The following is a 14,165-nucleotide window of genomic DNA, read 5'->3' on the forward strand; positions in this document are numbered from 1 at the left end:
GTGGGGGACTGCACTCCCTTTCTCCCCCTTACCCCCTCCCCAGCCCCCCCATTCTCACAATGATGTGCTTTTAGCTTCCTCCAGCTACAGCATTGCAACTTTTTATTCCAGTCAAGGCTTCAGGAGAAATAACCAACAACCGACCCTCAACCCCAAAGTTGCACAATACAGATCTGTCACCTCCATTCCCCACCATGGTCCTGCCCCCATCCCCAGGGAGTTCCTTCCAACAGGAGTCAGACTTGGTTCCTCAGACATTGCACCCAACAGGACACTGCTCTGGGCTAACAGCCCCCTGGCACAGCCTCAGCTCCTCAGGGTAGGAAAGCAAGTGCTCCTTGCTTGAAAGGCTGATGACATTCTGCAGATGCAACCCAGGGCAGGAAACCCCCTCCAGACACTGCTTCAGGGATGGAGATGAAAAGCCAAGCATGTGAAGGACAGGACATCTCTAGCCTTAAAAAGCCCAGCCTGGGCAGGGCAGTGCTGCAGTGGAGCCCTCACCCCCTGGCACTGACCAGTGCTGTGCAATGTTCAGCTAAAGAGGTGTTACAGGGCTGTGCAAGGAGGTTGGACAGTCCCACAGGATTCCTGTTTGTTTACTTCCTTACTCCACTCTGCAGCCAACTCACCAGCAGCAAGGGAAGGGTTGGAAAGCAGGCAGGGCACATCTCTGCCCTTGCCCCAGGCAGAGCCACACCTGCCTCTGCCCTCACAGGATGTACCAGGCTGCAGCTCCCGCTGCCACGGCCATGCAGGCTGCCAGCACCAGCTGCACCAGGGGCTGCCTGGCCAGGCCCACAGCAGCGTGGAAGGGGCAGCTGGGGCCTGCTGTGCCTGCAGGACACAGAAAGCACTGTTAGCACTGTCACTCTGTGCCACACGCCCCTGGCAGCCCCCTTGGCACCACCTACCCAGTTTGTCTGCATAGTACGGGCACTTGCGGATGTCTCCCTTGCCATCGTGGACTGGCACGCCTCCATCCTGGGCTGCTCCTCCCAGCGACCTGCCAACCTTGTCCAGCTCATCAAACACCTGCAAAGGTCACAGTGAGCACGTGAGCAGGCAGAGCCAGGCAGAACAGACCCCTGCAATCATCTGGGGAACAGAACAAGCACCACTCCTGCCTCCCTGTGCCCAGCTGCCTTTCTGGGGTGACACCCGGCACACACTGAGCTCCATGTGAGCTGAGGAAGGCACAGCCCATCCCAAGAGCATTCAGAGCCAGGAGCAAGGCAGCACCACCCTGCTGTGGGTGGGAGTGTGGGCCAACAGGCTCTGCCCTCCCTGCTGCAGAGCCCTGGAGGATCCCAGCTCCTGCAGTGGTCAGGCAGCCCCTCTCACTGCCACGGGATTCCATAAGGATCCAACCACAGCTCACCATGTTTCTGGCCAGTTTCAATCACACTGACCTGCTACAAGCACAAGATTAAAACTTCCATCCAGTAGCTAAATCTGTGTTCATCCCCTGGGGCAGGCAGCAGCTCAGTCAGGTTTGATGAGAGGCAAATGCTATGGGAGGAACAGGAAGCTCCAGACATTTCTGACCATGGGCAACAAGTCAGACCTGAGACAGGAGATGAATTGTCACCAGGGTGGTGCAGCACACTCAAACTGTTTGAGGCTGTCTTGGCACAAGAGCTCTGCTCCCCTCACTGCCTCACAGCCTGTGGGAATCTTCAAGTCCTATTAATTTTGCCTTAATCAAAGTGCTTGGCTGTGGTGTTGGAGCATGGGAGGAATTCCTGCCTGAAGTTAGAGAAAACGAGTTCAACTAGAACCCCAAACCCTCAAGGAGGGGCTGTGGTGGTCTCAGCCCCAGAGCACTGACTGGCTGAGTGGTGTGACTGAATTAACCTGGGCCAGACCTAAAAGCTGCAGCACCTACACATCCAGATCAAGGGATTTGTTTAATACCTGCATGTTAAATCTGAAGGCTTTGTTGGCCTCTTCCACAATCCTCTCCTTGGTGTTCTTGTCCAAGTCCAGAGCATTCATTCTTGCTCTGTAAAGCTGCTTGAACTGCTGTGCATTGGAAATGTTGTCAAACACGTAGAATTGGATCCCTTCCTCAGTACTGGGCAACTTCAGGGCCCTCTGGGCGACCTTCTTCAGCACCTGGCCACCTGAGAGGTCCCCCATGTAGCGTGTGTAAGCGTGAGCCACCAGCAGCTCTGGCTCATGTTGTCCCACATGATGGATTCTGTCCACATACTGCTGAGTTGCCTCTGAACACTGGATCTTTTCTTTCCAGTCTTCCCCATAAAAATATTTGAGGTCTTTGGCCAAAGCTTCTCTCCGGTGGAGCTCCACGGGGAAATACAGAGGAGCAAAGAGGGGGTTGTCCTTGTTGTGATCCATCTCCTCCTCCAGAGCAGAGTAGGTGAAGTAAAGGGCCACAGTGGCCAGCTATGGACAGAGCACAGCTCATGTGAGAAGCTGCTCACTAGATGGGCACAGGTCATCTCGTGACTACTCCTGCCTGCATGGAATTGGGGCAAACAAGAGCAAACCTCGGGCCTGGTACAAAACCAGCCTGGAGGGCCTGTACCAGGCAGGCACTGCTTGGAGGAGCCAAGGCTCTGCTCTGCCCACCACCACAGCACCCCAGGGCTCTGCCTTGGAGTCTGCATCAGTCACTGGGAGCATCAGAGATGGGGAGCAGAGCCACACCCACCTTGAAGAGCTCCTTCTGGATGCGGCCCTTGAGGAAGTCCTTGACAAACTGGGTGTTCTCGGCGCGGTCGTGCGACTCCTTGGTGCCCTCCTTCAGCAGCTCCGAGAGGTCCATGGGGCTGCAGGCAAACACAGGGCTCCTGTCACCCCTCAGCCCCACAGAGCCTGGCCCTGCTGTGTCTGGAGGGATCCCCACCATCCCAGTGTGGAGAATGCACAAGGTGGGACCCTCAGGCCACCCCGCGGGCTGAGCTGGCACAGCCCCTGTGCCAACCACAGCTGCCACCCCAGCAGGGCTGGGGCTTACCAGGGGCTCTGGCCCAGGATGCTGAAGCCACTGCCTGATCCCTGCACCAGGACTTTTGCTTCTCATCCAAGTGAGCCCAACACTACACTAGAAAGCCTTGAGCATATAGGGAGCAACTATCATGGCAGACTAAAGGGCATGGGGGCCTTGGTGGTGCCTTCCTGGGAGAAGAAAAAAGGCTCAGGAAGGTCCCCCAGCTTGCCCCACTTGGATATCAACTGTTGGTGAAGAGATGGGAGCTGAATGGCAAACCAGGGCAAAAACACCCTTTAAAAGTTTATTTCTCCTGCATTACACTGTTTTTTCAAGTTTCCACAAGGTGTCTTTATTTAAAAAAGACCCAAAACATTAAAATCTATTATTTAGTCTACAGACACTGCACCTACCTGGACACAGAATGAACTGGGTTGGAAAAGACCTTTGAGATCATCAAGTCCAGCTTTGACCTAACACCTCCTCATCACCTAAACCCTGGCACTGAGTGCCACATCCAGGCTGTTCTTAAACACACCCAGGGACAGTGACCCCACCACCTCCCAGAGCAGACAATTCCAGTGTCCAGTCACTCCTTCAGTGAGGAATTCTTTCCTGATGTCCACCCTAAACTTGCCCTGGTGCAGCTTTAAGCTGTGTCCTCTCATTCTGTCAGTGGTTGCCTGGGAGAACAGCCCAACCCCTCCAGGTACAGCATCAGGACACTGGTACAGTATCAACACTCACTCAAATCAGGCCAAAGTGCACCTCACAGGTTTTATCACCACTTTGCTAGAGCTAGCACACTCATGTTAGCTCTGAGAGAGGCTTTGAACACTCCAGACCCACTGAGTGTGCCAGCAGAGCCAGCAAACATTCACTTCTCGTGAAGCTGAGCCTGTCAAGTCAAAGAAGTCAACCAGCCTGTCTAGATCTTCTAGAAAGCACCCTAGTCACCCCTCCTGTTTTCCAAGTCCAAAGCCTTGGCTTTTAGAACATGTGTGTGAATTTGTTTTTTAAATTAACCTCCTAGAAAATGTCCTTGCCTAGGCCTGAGTATTCTGCAAAGGCAAGAGCTCACCAAAGCAGAGTTCACCTCTGGAGTCAGTTTTCAAAACAAGAAGCCTGCCCAGCAAGCCATGGAAAACTGGCTCCCCTTGGCCAGGAAGACACAAACACAGCTGCCAAATAGTCAGGAGTGTATCTGAAATGTGACTTTCACAGTCAAGTGTTTGTTGTCAGCCCTGCCCAGTCACTTTCCCATCCCTTTGGCCCTTACAGTGCAGTTTCACCACAGAGATTTCACAGCACATGTATTTGATTTATCCCTTATTGAGGTCCATCACTTCTTTGAGATGAGAAGGATCACTCCTGGAAGAACTCACCTGACAGCATCATCTTCTGTTTCCTCATAGTGCAAAGTGTCCTCCTCTCCCCCCTCTGGGCTCTCCAGGGCTGATGGCATCGTGGTCACTGCTGGGATCAGTCTGAAAGGCAAAACCAGAGAGGGGCTCTCAGGGGAAGCTGCCTCAGCAAAGGGATGGCTGTGAAATGCTCAACAGTCCTGCCAGGAGTTCTCTGAGCAGCTCTGCCAGGCAGGGCAGTGAGGAGCAGCCTCTGCCTGTTTCCACCTCACACCAGGCACTCCCAAGGATGTATATTATATTTGCCTGTTCAGTTCAGGTGAACCTCAGCACTGAGATCAGTTCACAAACATTAAACACAGCAGCCTGCACTGCATTTCCCCCTTCAGGATGGCTCCTGGCTGCAGATGAGAGCTCTGTGTTGGCAACCTGCACTGGACTTGTGAGCCTTCCCCTGGTGCTACCAAATATTTCCCCCAATGTCACACGAGCAGTTACTGGAAAGGGAAAGGGAAGCAAGCCCCTCTCCTTCACTCAAGAGGGAGAACAAGCATTTCCACAGCACTACAAAGCTTCCTGAAGTAAGCAGTGGTGAATTGGGCCAGATAAGCTCTGAAGCCAGGCAGCTCCCAGGGGAAACAAGAACATTCCCTGTGACAGAATAGAGGAGCTTCCAAAGCAGGGGCAGATTTCACTGCTCTGCCTTTCCTGGGCACTCTCCAAGCAGAGTGAGCTGCAGGCAGCTCCTGCTCCCACTCACACCCTTCCTCCCCTGCCTGGCAGAATTTATTTCAAATCCCGTAAGTAACTGGGTTCCTCCTCATCTTCAAAAGGAAATAAAATCTCCTTGGATGTAACAGGATGCACAAGCCTGACCCAGGAGCAGGAACACGACACACCTGGATTACATTGGCTGAGCACAGAAATCCAGGCCCCTCATTTATGAAATGGAGCTGTAATCAGCTTTGTGCAGAGCAACAGCACCAGCAGCTCCCAGGCAGCCTTGGGAGAGGAGAACACTCACCAAGGGAAGCACCATCCTTGTGCTCCCCACTTCAGCTCAGCTGCACCCATGGATTCACTGCTCAGCCCATGGCTGGGACTGGGAGAGCCAGCAAGCAGCTGCTCAGCACAGCACAAGCACACCAGCTGGAAATTAATTGCCCTCCAGTTCCTCACCCCAGATTTCTAAGCCCTGTTTCACAGCCCTACGTGTCTGACAACATTTCCAACACACAGCAGTTCAAGCAGCTTTACAGAGCAAGAATGAATGCTCTGGGCTTGGACAAGAACACCAAGGAAAGGATTGTGGAAGAGGCCACCAAAGCCTTCAGCCCTGTTTCTCAGTGCCCTTCACACTGCAACCAGGAGCCAGGGCTGAGCCCCATCCTCAGGTGCAGCCCAAGGCTCCCCCAGCTCAGGCACAGCACCAGTGAAGGTTTCTGTGATCACAGAACCCTTTCCTGGGACAGAGCCTTCTCGAGGGGAAGGCTGACCAAGTTTTGGGATGGTTTTGGGATGCCAGGAGCCCAGGGCTGGGACAGAAATCATTCGGGGTCACAAGGGGTGGCAGCCCTCAGTGTCACCCTGCCCTCCCCTGACACAGCACTGTGCAGCCTCCTCAGCCCAGGATAAAGGTCAGCCCAGAGAGCAGCTCAGTGTGAGCTGATCACTCACCAGGCAGCTGAACCCAGGGCCCACCCTCACCCTCACACAGCTTCAGAGTGGGGAATGCCCACTGTGGGGAGGGGAAACAAAGCACAAAGGCAAATGAGCCAGCTGAGCTCAGCCAGGAGCCTGGGCACAGGAGGAACAGTGCATTTGTCACCTGCCAATGTCACCAGCTCTGTGACACCCTGCCTGCTCATGGCAGCCCAGGACCTTCCCAGGAGATGCAGATTCCAAAATGAAACTAGACAAACTAGTTCCAATTTATCTCATATTCCCAGAAAGCCAGAGCCCTGGAGGGGAGGTGTGCTGTGTCCACATGCCTAAAACAGCCACTGCTGAGAGCAGAGCTCCAGAGCACTCCAAGCTCATCCCTTGGGAGAGGCCTGAGGGCTGACAGCAAATCCAGCCCAGGGGAGCACAGCAGCAAATCCAGCCCAGAGAACACAGCAGCAAATCCAGCCCAGGGGAGCACAGCAGCAAATCCAGCCCAGAGGAGCACAGCAGCAAATCCAGCCCAGAGGAGCACAGCAGCAAATCCAGCCCAGAGGAGCACAGCAGCAAACCCAGCCCAGAGGAGCACAGCAGCAAACCCAGCCCAGAGGAGCACAGCAGCAAAGCCAGCCCAGAGGAGCACAGCAGCAAACCCAGCCCAGGGGAGCACAGCAGCAAACCCAGCCTACAGGAGCACAGCAGCAAACCCAGCCCAGGGGAGCACAGCAGCAAATCCAGCCCAGGGGAGCACAGCAGCAAATCCAGCCCAGGGGAGCACAGCAGCAAATCCAGCCCAGGGGAGCACAGCAGGCCAGGCCTCAGTCAGTGTTTAACAGCAGCCATGGCTCAAGGTTCCCCATGGCCAAAGATGGCCCTGAGTTCATCACCTGCTCCCTCACCAGAGCCCCCAGTGTCACAGCCTGAGCTCAATCCTGCTCACACAGGGCACCCAGAGGGGTCTCAGCAGCCTCCAGCCAGCCCTGTCAGTGGTGCTGCAGAAGCACAGCTAATGGGATGGGGAATGGCTGTCTCAGGAGCACAGTCTGCTGCTGGGAGCAGGGGTTACCATGCAAAGAGTCACTGAAAGTGCAATCTCAGACTTGTTTTTGCCCTGGCCTGCTGTGCAGGGCTCAGCCTGACAAGCTCATCTCCATGGCAGTGGTAACAGCAGTCCCTGTAGCCCCAGGTGAGGGCAGAACTCGTGCAGGAAAACGTGGAAGCTGAGATTTCTCCTGATCCAGTCTCCAGCACAGACACATCCCAACAGGACAAGTCAGCACAAAGCCCACCCTGCCCTGTGCTGGGAGGAAGGGCACTCACTTGTGGGATCTCAGCACCTCAGGACTGATGTGCAGAGTGGCCGAGATCACCCTTGGGGGGCTCAGGACTCCTGGAATGTTGCCAGAAGTGTCTGGTGGCTGGACTTTGATCCTGCACGGGAGAGGACACCTGTATGAGGATGGGAGGATTTCACTGGGTAAATGGTGAAGGGATAAGTTAATTAGTGTGAAACATTGGGTTTAAGATTTCTGTACAGGGGGGTCTAGAGAAGTAAGATGGAGGAATTGGGGCGTGTCCTGTCCTTCTTCTTCTTCTTCTTGGCCTCCATCTTCTGTGGTGGTGGTGGCACTTTGGGATTGGTTATTACTAAAGGTGCACTGGTCAATAAGGGTAAAAGGTATTGGGGAAATAGGTAAATATTGTATACATAGTTTTGGGTATAAAGATAAGTGACCGCCCCGGGGGCTCTCAGTGTGCCCATGGCTGGCTGCTGTGCAGATCTCTGTCGGGCCGAGAGAAAATCTTGTAGATAAATAACTAATAAACACTGAAGACCAAGAAAAAACCTGAAGCCTCTTCTCGTCCTTTGGAGCGTGGGCTGCCCAAGGCCATCCCGGGCCTTTCCAGGTCATTAAAACAGGGGAGAAACCGACACTCACTGTGCCTCACACCACCACACACTGGGGGTTTTACTCCAAAACTGGCAACTGCAAGCCCCAGACTGTGTCACAGCCCTGGTTCCTCTGAAAGGGGCATGTCCCACAGCCAAGGAGGAGGCTCAGGCAGTGCCACCTCCTCTGCAGAGGCTGCAATGCCATTGCATTTGCTGCAGGGAGCTCTGCTCATCCAGGAGCTGGCTGATGTTCAGGGCACCTCCCAGAGCCCAGACACAGCCTGGAGCAATCCAACAGCTACCCCTGGGATAGCAGGGCTGGACAGGGGGGAGGAGGTTTGGTACAGGACACCCCAGCATTCCAAACATTCCTTTCCTAAGGACAGTGTTCAAACCCTCTGAGAAAACACCTCCACCTCATCTAGATGAGTACAGCTTGTCCCCACACACATCTCCTGACCAAGCTGCACACCCAGGTGCACAGCTGTTCTTCTCAGGGTAGGAAAACATTTAATCCAAGTAATCCCAAGCCTCTTCAAGGAACAAGACACTGCTGCTGCTGCAGGGAAGGAGCACTGGAAGCCCCAGATTTGCTTGGGCACTCTGGGAGAAGTTTGGTAACTCCCAGGCAGCACAGAGCTCATATCTGCTGTTTAATTTGCATGCAGCTTCAAGGCATTTCCCCACACACAGAGCTCAGTGTGGTTGGACCTACCATCACTGCAGCAGAAACAAACCTCAGAACCCCAGGCCTAGAGGCTTGAAGAATCATCCCAGAGGTTACCTGGCAATCCCAGCAGGAGAGATTGTCATCTCAATCTCCTTCTGGTGAGGGATTTGGCACTGGCTGCTGCTGGAAATGGAACCTCATTGACTGAATTACCACATTATCTGATCCCAGGTAAACTGAAGATTTCACCTGGACACAGCCTAAATTTAGGCAGCAATTCAAGTCCCAGACACTGCTAGTGTGCCCATACAAACACCACTTCTGTCTTCTAGAGCTGCAGCCCAGCACCTCAACACACCAACCAAAGGAAGCTCCTGGTGACCTCAAAGACCTTGTCCAGTTCTGCCCTGTGGCAGAGGCACTTGTGCCAGCCCATCATTATTTTCTCACCCTGGTTATAGAACAGACAAGGGATCAGTCAGGGCTGGATGTGGGCTGAGAAAGAAAACATTGTATCAGACACGCACAGTTATAGCAAACAGCCTTTGTTCAGCACAGAGCCAGCCAGTGCTTGCCCTGGCGGTCATGTCGGTCACGTCGGGTGCCAGCTGTGCCCGGAGAGCCAGGCAGGGCCAGTGACGGGCGCTTGGGGCTGCTGCGTGCACTGCGGAGCTCTGTGGGTGCTGACCCTTCAGCACGACAAAGGCCAGAAACGGCAAAGGAGGAATAGCAAGAGTCCTTCGTTCTCCAAGCGCTTCTCCGAGCTCTGCGGGGCCAAGGAAAGCCAAGCGGCCCCAGGGCCACGGGCAGCAGGCAGGGCAGGGCTCGGATCCCCCAGCCCCCGCTCAGGAGCGGCCGTGCAGAGTCACGGCGGGGCTCTGAGGGCCCGGGGCTGGGCAGGCGCCCGCTCGCTCCTGGGGACACACGGCAGGAGCAGGGAGGGCTACGGACGGCCCCGCCCGGGCACACGGTGCGCGGCCGGGAGCTGTGGGCCCGAGCAGCCCGGCCCAGCCCGCGCCAGGGCGGTCACGTCGGCCGCGCCAGCCCCGGGCCCCGGCGGGCAGCGGGGCAGAAACACGGCTCTGAGGCGGTCTGGGGGGGGGCTGCCCGGCCCATCCGCCACCGGGAGCGGGCAGAGCCCAGCCGGGGGGGCCCCAGAGGAGGGGGCCGGCCGGGACCGTGTGAACCCCAGGGCAGGGGGCTGGCCCGCGGGCCCGGCCGCGTTGCCATGGGGACGCGCCGCGCACTCACCGCTGCTGCCGCCGCCCTCGGCCCCCGGCAGGGACAGACAAAGGCCCCGCGCGGCCGGCCCGGCTTTATGGCCCCGGGGGCTCCGCGCGGCCAATCAGGAGCCGCGCACGGCACGCGCCGGCGATTGGCGAAGGCGGCCGAGGCGTCGCGCGAGAATCTCCCCCCCTGAAGGCGGGCGGGGCGCGGAGCTGCGCACGCGCAGAAGCCGCCGATGGGTGGGAGTGGGCGGGGAGTCACGTGGTGCCTCTGCTCCCGCCCCCATGCTCACCTGGCCGGCCCCGCCCCTGAAGGGCGGCTGGAGAGCAAATGCGCGCATGCGCAAGTGGTGCCGCGTCCCGGCAACCGGAAAGGGCGGCCGAGAAGGGAACATGGCGGCAGCGCTGCGGTACCGGCGGCTTAATTGGCGGCTGCAGCAACGGCACCCAGCGAAGCTGCCGTCCCACAGCCCCTGCAGGGCCGCGGGCACACACCGATAGCCAGCGCACCAGGGCTTGGGCTTTGGGCTCCAGCTCCAGCCCCTGGGCTGCGTGAGGGGAGCTCAGCGCCTCTGAACACAGATCAGGAGCTTTTGTTGAGCGAGTGTTGCAGGCTCTAAGATGGTCCGTGTGCTTCAGTGTATTAACTGTCACATGTGGGCACAGAGTCATTTACCTTCCTCTGAAATACACGAAGCACATTCCAGCCTTTTCAAAGCACGTCCTTTCTCTCCCAAGAGCTTTCCCTCCGAAAACACCGACTGCCCGTGCCGTGTCCCCACTCCTCTCCAGACCCCCAGCTCCTCGCACTGGCTCTCCCCCATTTGCACCTCTCTCCTTTAGGAGTCATTCTCATCAAACCAAGAGCCTTCCCCTCCGTGAGCAGGGCAGTCAGCGGAGCGAACGGGAACACCGGGACCGCGGGGATCAGAGCCTGGTGGACGTGCCGGTGCCTCAGGAGCGCGGAGCTCACGGCGAATCCCCTCCCGCAGTCGGTACAGGCCTACGGCCGCTCCCCGCTGTGCACCCGCCGGTGCCGCAGCAGCGCCGACCGCCACAGGACGCTCTTCCCGCACTCGGTGCACTCGAAGGGGCGCTCCCCGGTGTGGAAGCGGCGGTGTCGAAGCAGGTGGGAGCTCAACGTGAAGCTCTTCCCGCACTCGGAGCACCCGAACGGGCGCTCCCCGGTGTGGAAGTGGCGGTGCGGGCTGAGGGCCGAACTCACGGAGAAGCTCTTCCCGCACTGAGAGCACTTGTACGGCTTCTCCCCGGTGCGCACCCGCTGGTGCTCGCTGAGCTCGGAGCTCTGGCTGAAGCTCTTCCCGCACTCGGCAGACCCGAAGGGCTTCTCCCCGCTGTGGGTGACCTGGTGGCGCAGCAGCTGGAGCTGACGCTGAAGCTCTTCCCGCACTCGGAGCACTCGTAGGGTCTCTCCCTCGTGTGCATCCTCTGGTGCCGGGTCAGATGGGAGCGCTGTCGGAAACGCTCCCCACACTCGGTGCACGGGATGGGTTTCTCTCCAGTGTGGATCCTCCGGTGCTGGACGAGGTTGGAACTCACACGAAAGCTCTTCCCCCAGTCCCCACATATCTTCAGCCTCCCCACAGAGGAATTTCTGTGCTGGATGACATCTGGAACTTCTCCCACGCAGCATCACTCGGCTTTGCCTTTTCTCCAGAGATCTCTGAACCCTTCCTGACCTCTGTGGGATGACTGGATGAACCCTTCCTCTGTGGGATGACTGGGTCCTGGGCAGGACTCTGGGAATTGTTCTCCTTGGAAAGACCTGAGAGTGAAACCTCCAGCTTTGCCTTGGTGGGGATTCTTCTCCTTTTTGCTCACAATCCCATCTTCAGCTGCAATAAAATGAGAATCTAGATAGAAGTCACAGACGGGAAACTTTAAACAGGGGAAATCAAAAGGGATCAAATTCTAAAGATTCACCAGATTGACTCTTACAGAAAGTTCTGATATTTCCCTTCAAACTACACAGTGGGTTTCTCAGTATGTTCACAGGAACAAACCCTGGGAACAGCCCTGTGTGCTCTGACAGAACCTGAATCCACTGAAATTATTGGCATAGTAGAGGTAAAAGTTTAGTGCTTGAATGGGAAAAATGGCTGCTCTTCTACGATGTCTGAAAAAGACATCCTAGAAGAAATTCAGCTTATTAAAAGCTGAATTGAGAGTCATGGAATGTTAATGATTGTCAGGGGAAAACAGAGAATAAAGAGAATGTAATTGTGCCCTTGCAGCTCAAACCCCACAACTTGACTGTGTGCAAGGGCAGGGATGGATCCCCCATTTCAGAGAAATTCCAATAGAGCTGAGGGAGATACAGAGCATAACATGAATAATAAAAGGCAGAGAACAGCTTCTGCATTGGAGATAAAGGGTGCAGCTGACAGAGGTATTGCAGAGGACTGTGAAACCACAAGTGGCCCGTGGGGTGGGTGGGGATCCCTCCTGCACCATCTGCTCTGAGTTAAGAACAACTGACATGAAGTGTGAGCTATTAGAAGGCAGCTTCAAAGCAAACTAAAGAAGGCAGCAACTCAGAAAGCAGCTGAATATGCTGTGGAGCTACTGGCTGCAAGCTGTCACAGATGCTAAAACATGCACAACTTCAGATAGCAAGAAAATACAGAGAGAGCTGTGAGATACTGAGACATTGCATGTCTGCTTCAGTAGTTTCTGAACACACCAGGCACTGCCTGTGCCTTCTGTGGGACCCAGCATTGGCTGCTGCTAGGGACCACAGGGAGGACAGTGGTCCATCCCGTATCACCAATCCTACACATTCTGGTAGGGTCTGGCAATCCTGGAGCAGTTTTTCTCACCGACAGGTTCACAGATATGCTGGGGGAATGGTCAGACTCCATGATCTTAGTGAGCTTTCCCCAACCTCAGTGATTGTATGACTGTACCATCCCCTTACCTGCACAAGTGCTGCTCTCGGACTTCTCGGTAGGTGTACAGGTGGGAGAGCCACAGTTCCTCCTTGTGATCCATGTGGGAGATCATCTCCAGCTGCTTTCAGGGCACCTGCTCCGGGGGGAAGACACGGGGTGGGTCAGACGGGACGGAATGTACCGACCGAGCAGGGGATGGACCTGCGGGATTCACCCGACCGAGCAGGGCTGGCTCTGCGGGATTCACCCGACCGAGCAGGGGATGGACCTGCGGGATTCACCCGACCGAGCAGGGGCTGGCTCTGCGGGATTCACCCGACCGAGCAGGGGCTGGCTCTGCGGGATTCACCCGACCGAGCAGGGCTGGCTCTGCGGGGGTGCAGCAGAGCCCCGGAACCGCTGCGGACCCGCGGGGCTGGGGGGGAACACGGGGGCGCCCAGGTGAGGGGGGCGGAGGGGCCTGCCGGGGATCCCAGCCTCGCCGGGGCCCGGTCCCAGCCCCGCCGGGGGTCTCGGTCCCGCGGCTGTCCCCGATCCAGCCCCGCCGTGTCCCGGTCCCTCACTCGCGCTCGGCTCAGCGCGGCGGCTGAGGCGCGGTCACGTGACGGCCAACGGTTGCCAATGGCGGTCCCGCGGGCCGTGAGGGCGGCCCGGGGTGGCGGCGGCGGGGCTGAGGTGGTGACAGATCTGAGGTGGTGACGGCGGCACGGCTGAGGTGGTGACAGATCTGAGGTGGTGACGGCGGTCTCTGCCTCCCTGACGGCTCGGGACCCATCACCTGCAGCCCGCTCCGTCCCGAGCCCTTCCGCCGGGGCGGCCGGGAGTTTCCCTCAGCCCAGCTTCAGGCGGGAAGGGAATAGCCGCCCCGGGGAACACGGAGCCTCCGCTGCAGAGGCTCAGGGAGCAGGACGCGATGGCAGCCAGCGCTTTCTGAGGGAAGGACATTTCCAGAGGACACCAGAGCAGAACTCTGCGATCTGTATCTGGGCTCCATGTCCCTCCAGGACATCGGTGCCTCATCTCTCCAATCTCTCAGGGACTGGAGCCACCCAAGTCTCCGAATTGTTGTGAAGGGAGCAGTGGGATTGTGCTGATCTTGGGCATGAATCTGAATTCTTAGCAATCACACATGATTTGGGTTGAAAGGAACCTTAAAACCCATCCCATCTGACCCCATACCATGGACAGGGACACTTTCCACTATCCCAGGTTGCTCCAAGCCCTGTCCAGCCCAGCCTTGAACATGTGCAGGGATTTGGAGTCCACATCTTGCCCGGGTAATCACAGGAATGACTCTGCCAAAGGCTGCATCACCTCTCCCAGACACTTTGTGTTCCATTAGACATCTGACATAAAACCGTCCAGAAGAAATTTTATACTGGAATGACAAGGAAAGCAAACCAGCAGGAAGCTCTCAGATTTATCCCTTCCATATAAGAAACGCTGGCACTGTAATTGTGGATTGGCTCGGCTGAGCCCAG

At 56.7% G+C, this 14,165-nt stretch overlaps 2 protein-coding genes across 3 annotated transcripts; both read right to left on the reverse strand.

Moving 5' to 3' along the window:
• Positions 1-85: 85 nt before the first annotated feature.
• On the reverse strand, positions 86-9,903 carry HMOX2 (heme oxygenase 2). Of its 2 annotated transcripts, XM_063171219.1 has the most exons (7): positions 9,798-9,830; positions 7,303-7,413; positions 4,342-4,443; positions 2,678-2,795; positions 1,918-2,409; positions 915-1,035; positions 86-837 (listed from the first exon to the last, which is right to left on the reverse strand). In XM_063171219.1, exons 3-7 carry the CDS (start codon positions 4,419-4,421, stop codon positions 713-715), a joined length of 936 nt encoding a protein of 311 aa, XP_063027289.1. In that variant the 5' UTR covers positions 4,422-4,443; positions 7,303-7,413; positions 9,798-9,830; the 3' UTR covers positions 86-712. The 2 variants fall into 2 exon arrangements, with proteins under 2 accessions (XP_063027289.1, XP_063027288.1); XM_063171218.1 differs by lacking the exon at positions 7,303-7,413 and having other exon boundaries at positions 9,798-9,903.
• An 836-nt stretch (positions 9,904-10,739) lies between these two features.
• Positions 10,740-11,499, reverse strand: LOC134426416 (zinc finger protein 154-like). Its single transcript, XM_063171429.1, has one exon. It carries the CDS (start codon positions 11,424-11,426, stop codon positions 10,776-10,778), a length of 651 nt encoding a protein of 216 aa, XP_063027499.1. The 5' UTR covers positions 11,427-11,499; the 3' UTR covers positions 10,740-10,775.
• Positions 11,500-14,165: the final 2,666 nt, after the last annotated feature.

The sequence above is a fragment of the Melospiza melodia genome, chromosome 18 (genome assembly GCF_035770615.1).
Source record: "Melospiza melodia melodia isolate bMelMel2 chromosome 18, bMelMel2.pri, whole genome shotgun sequence".
Taxonomy (NCBI): Eukaryota; Metazoa; Chordata; class Aves; order Passeriformes; family Passerellidae; genus Melospiza; species Melospiza melodia.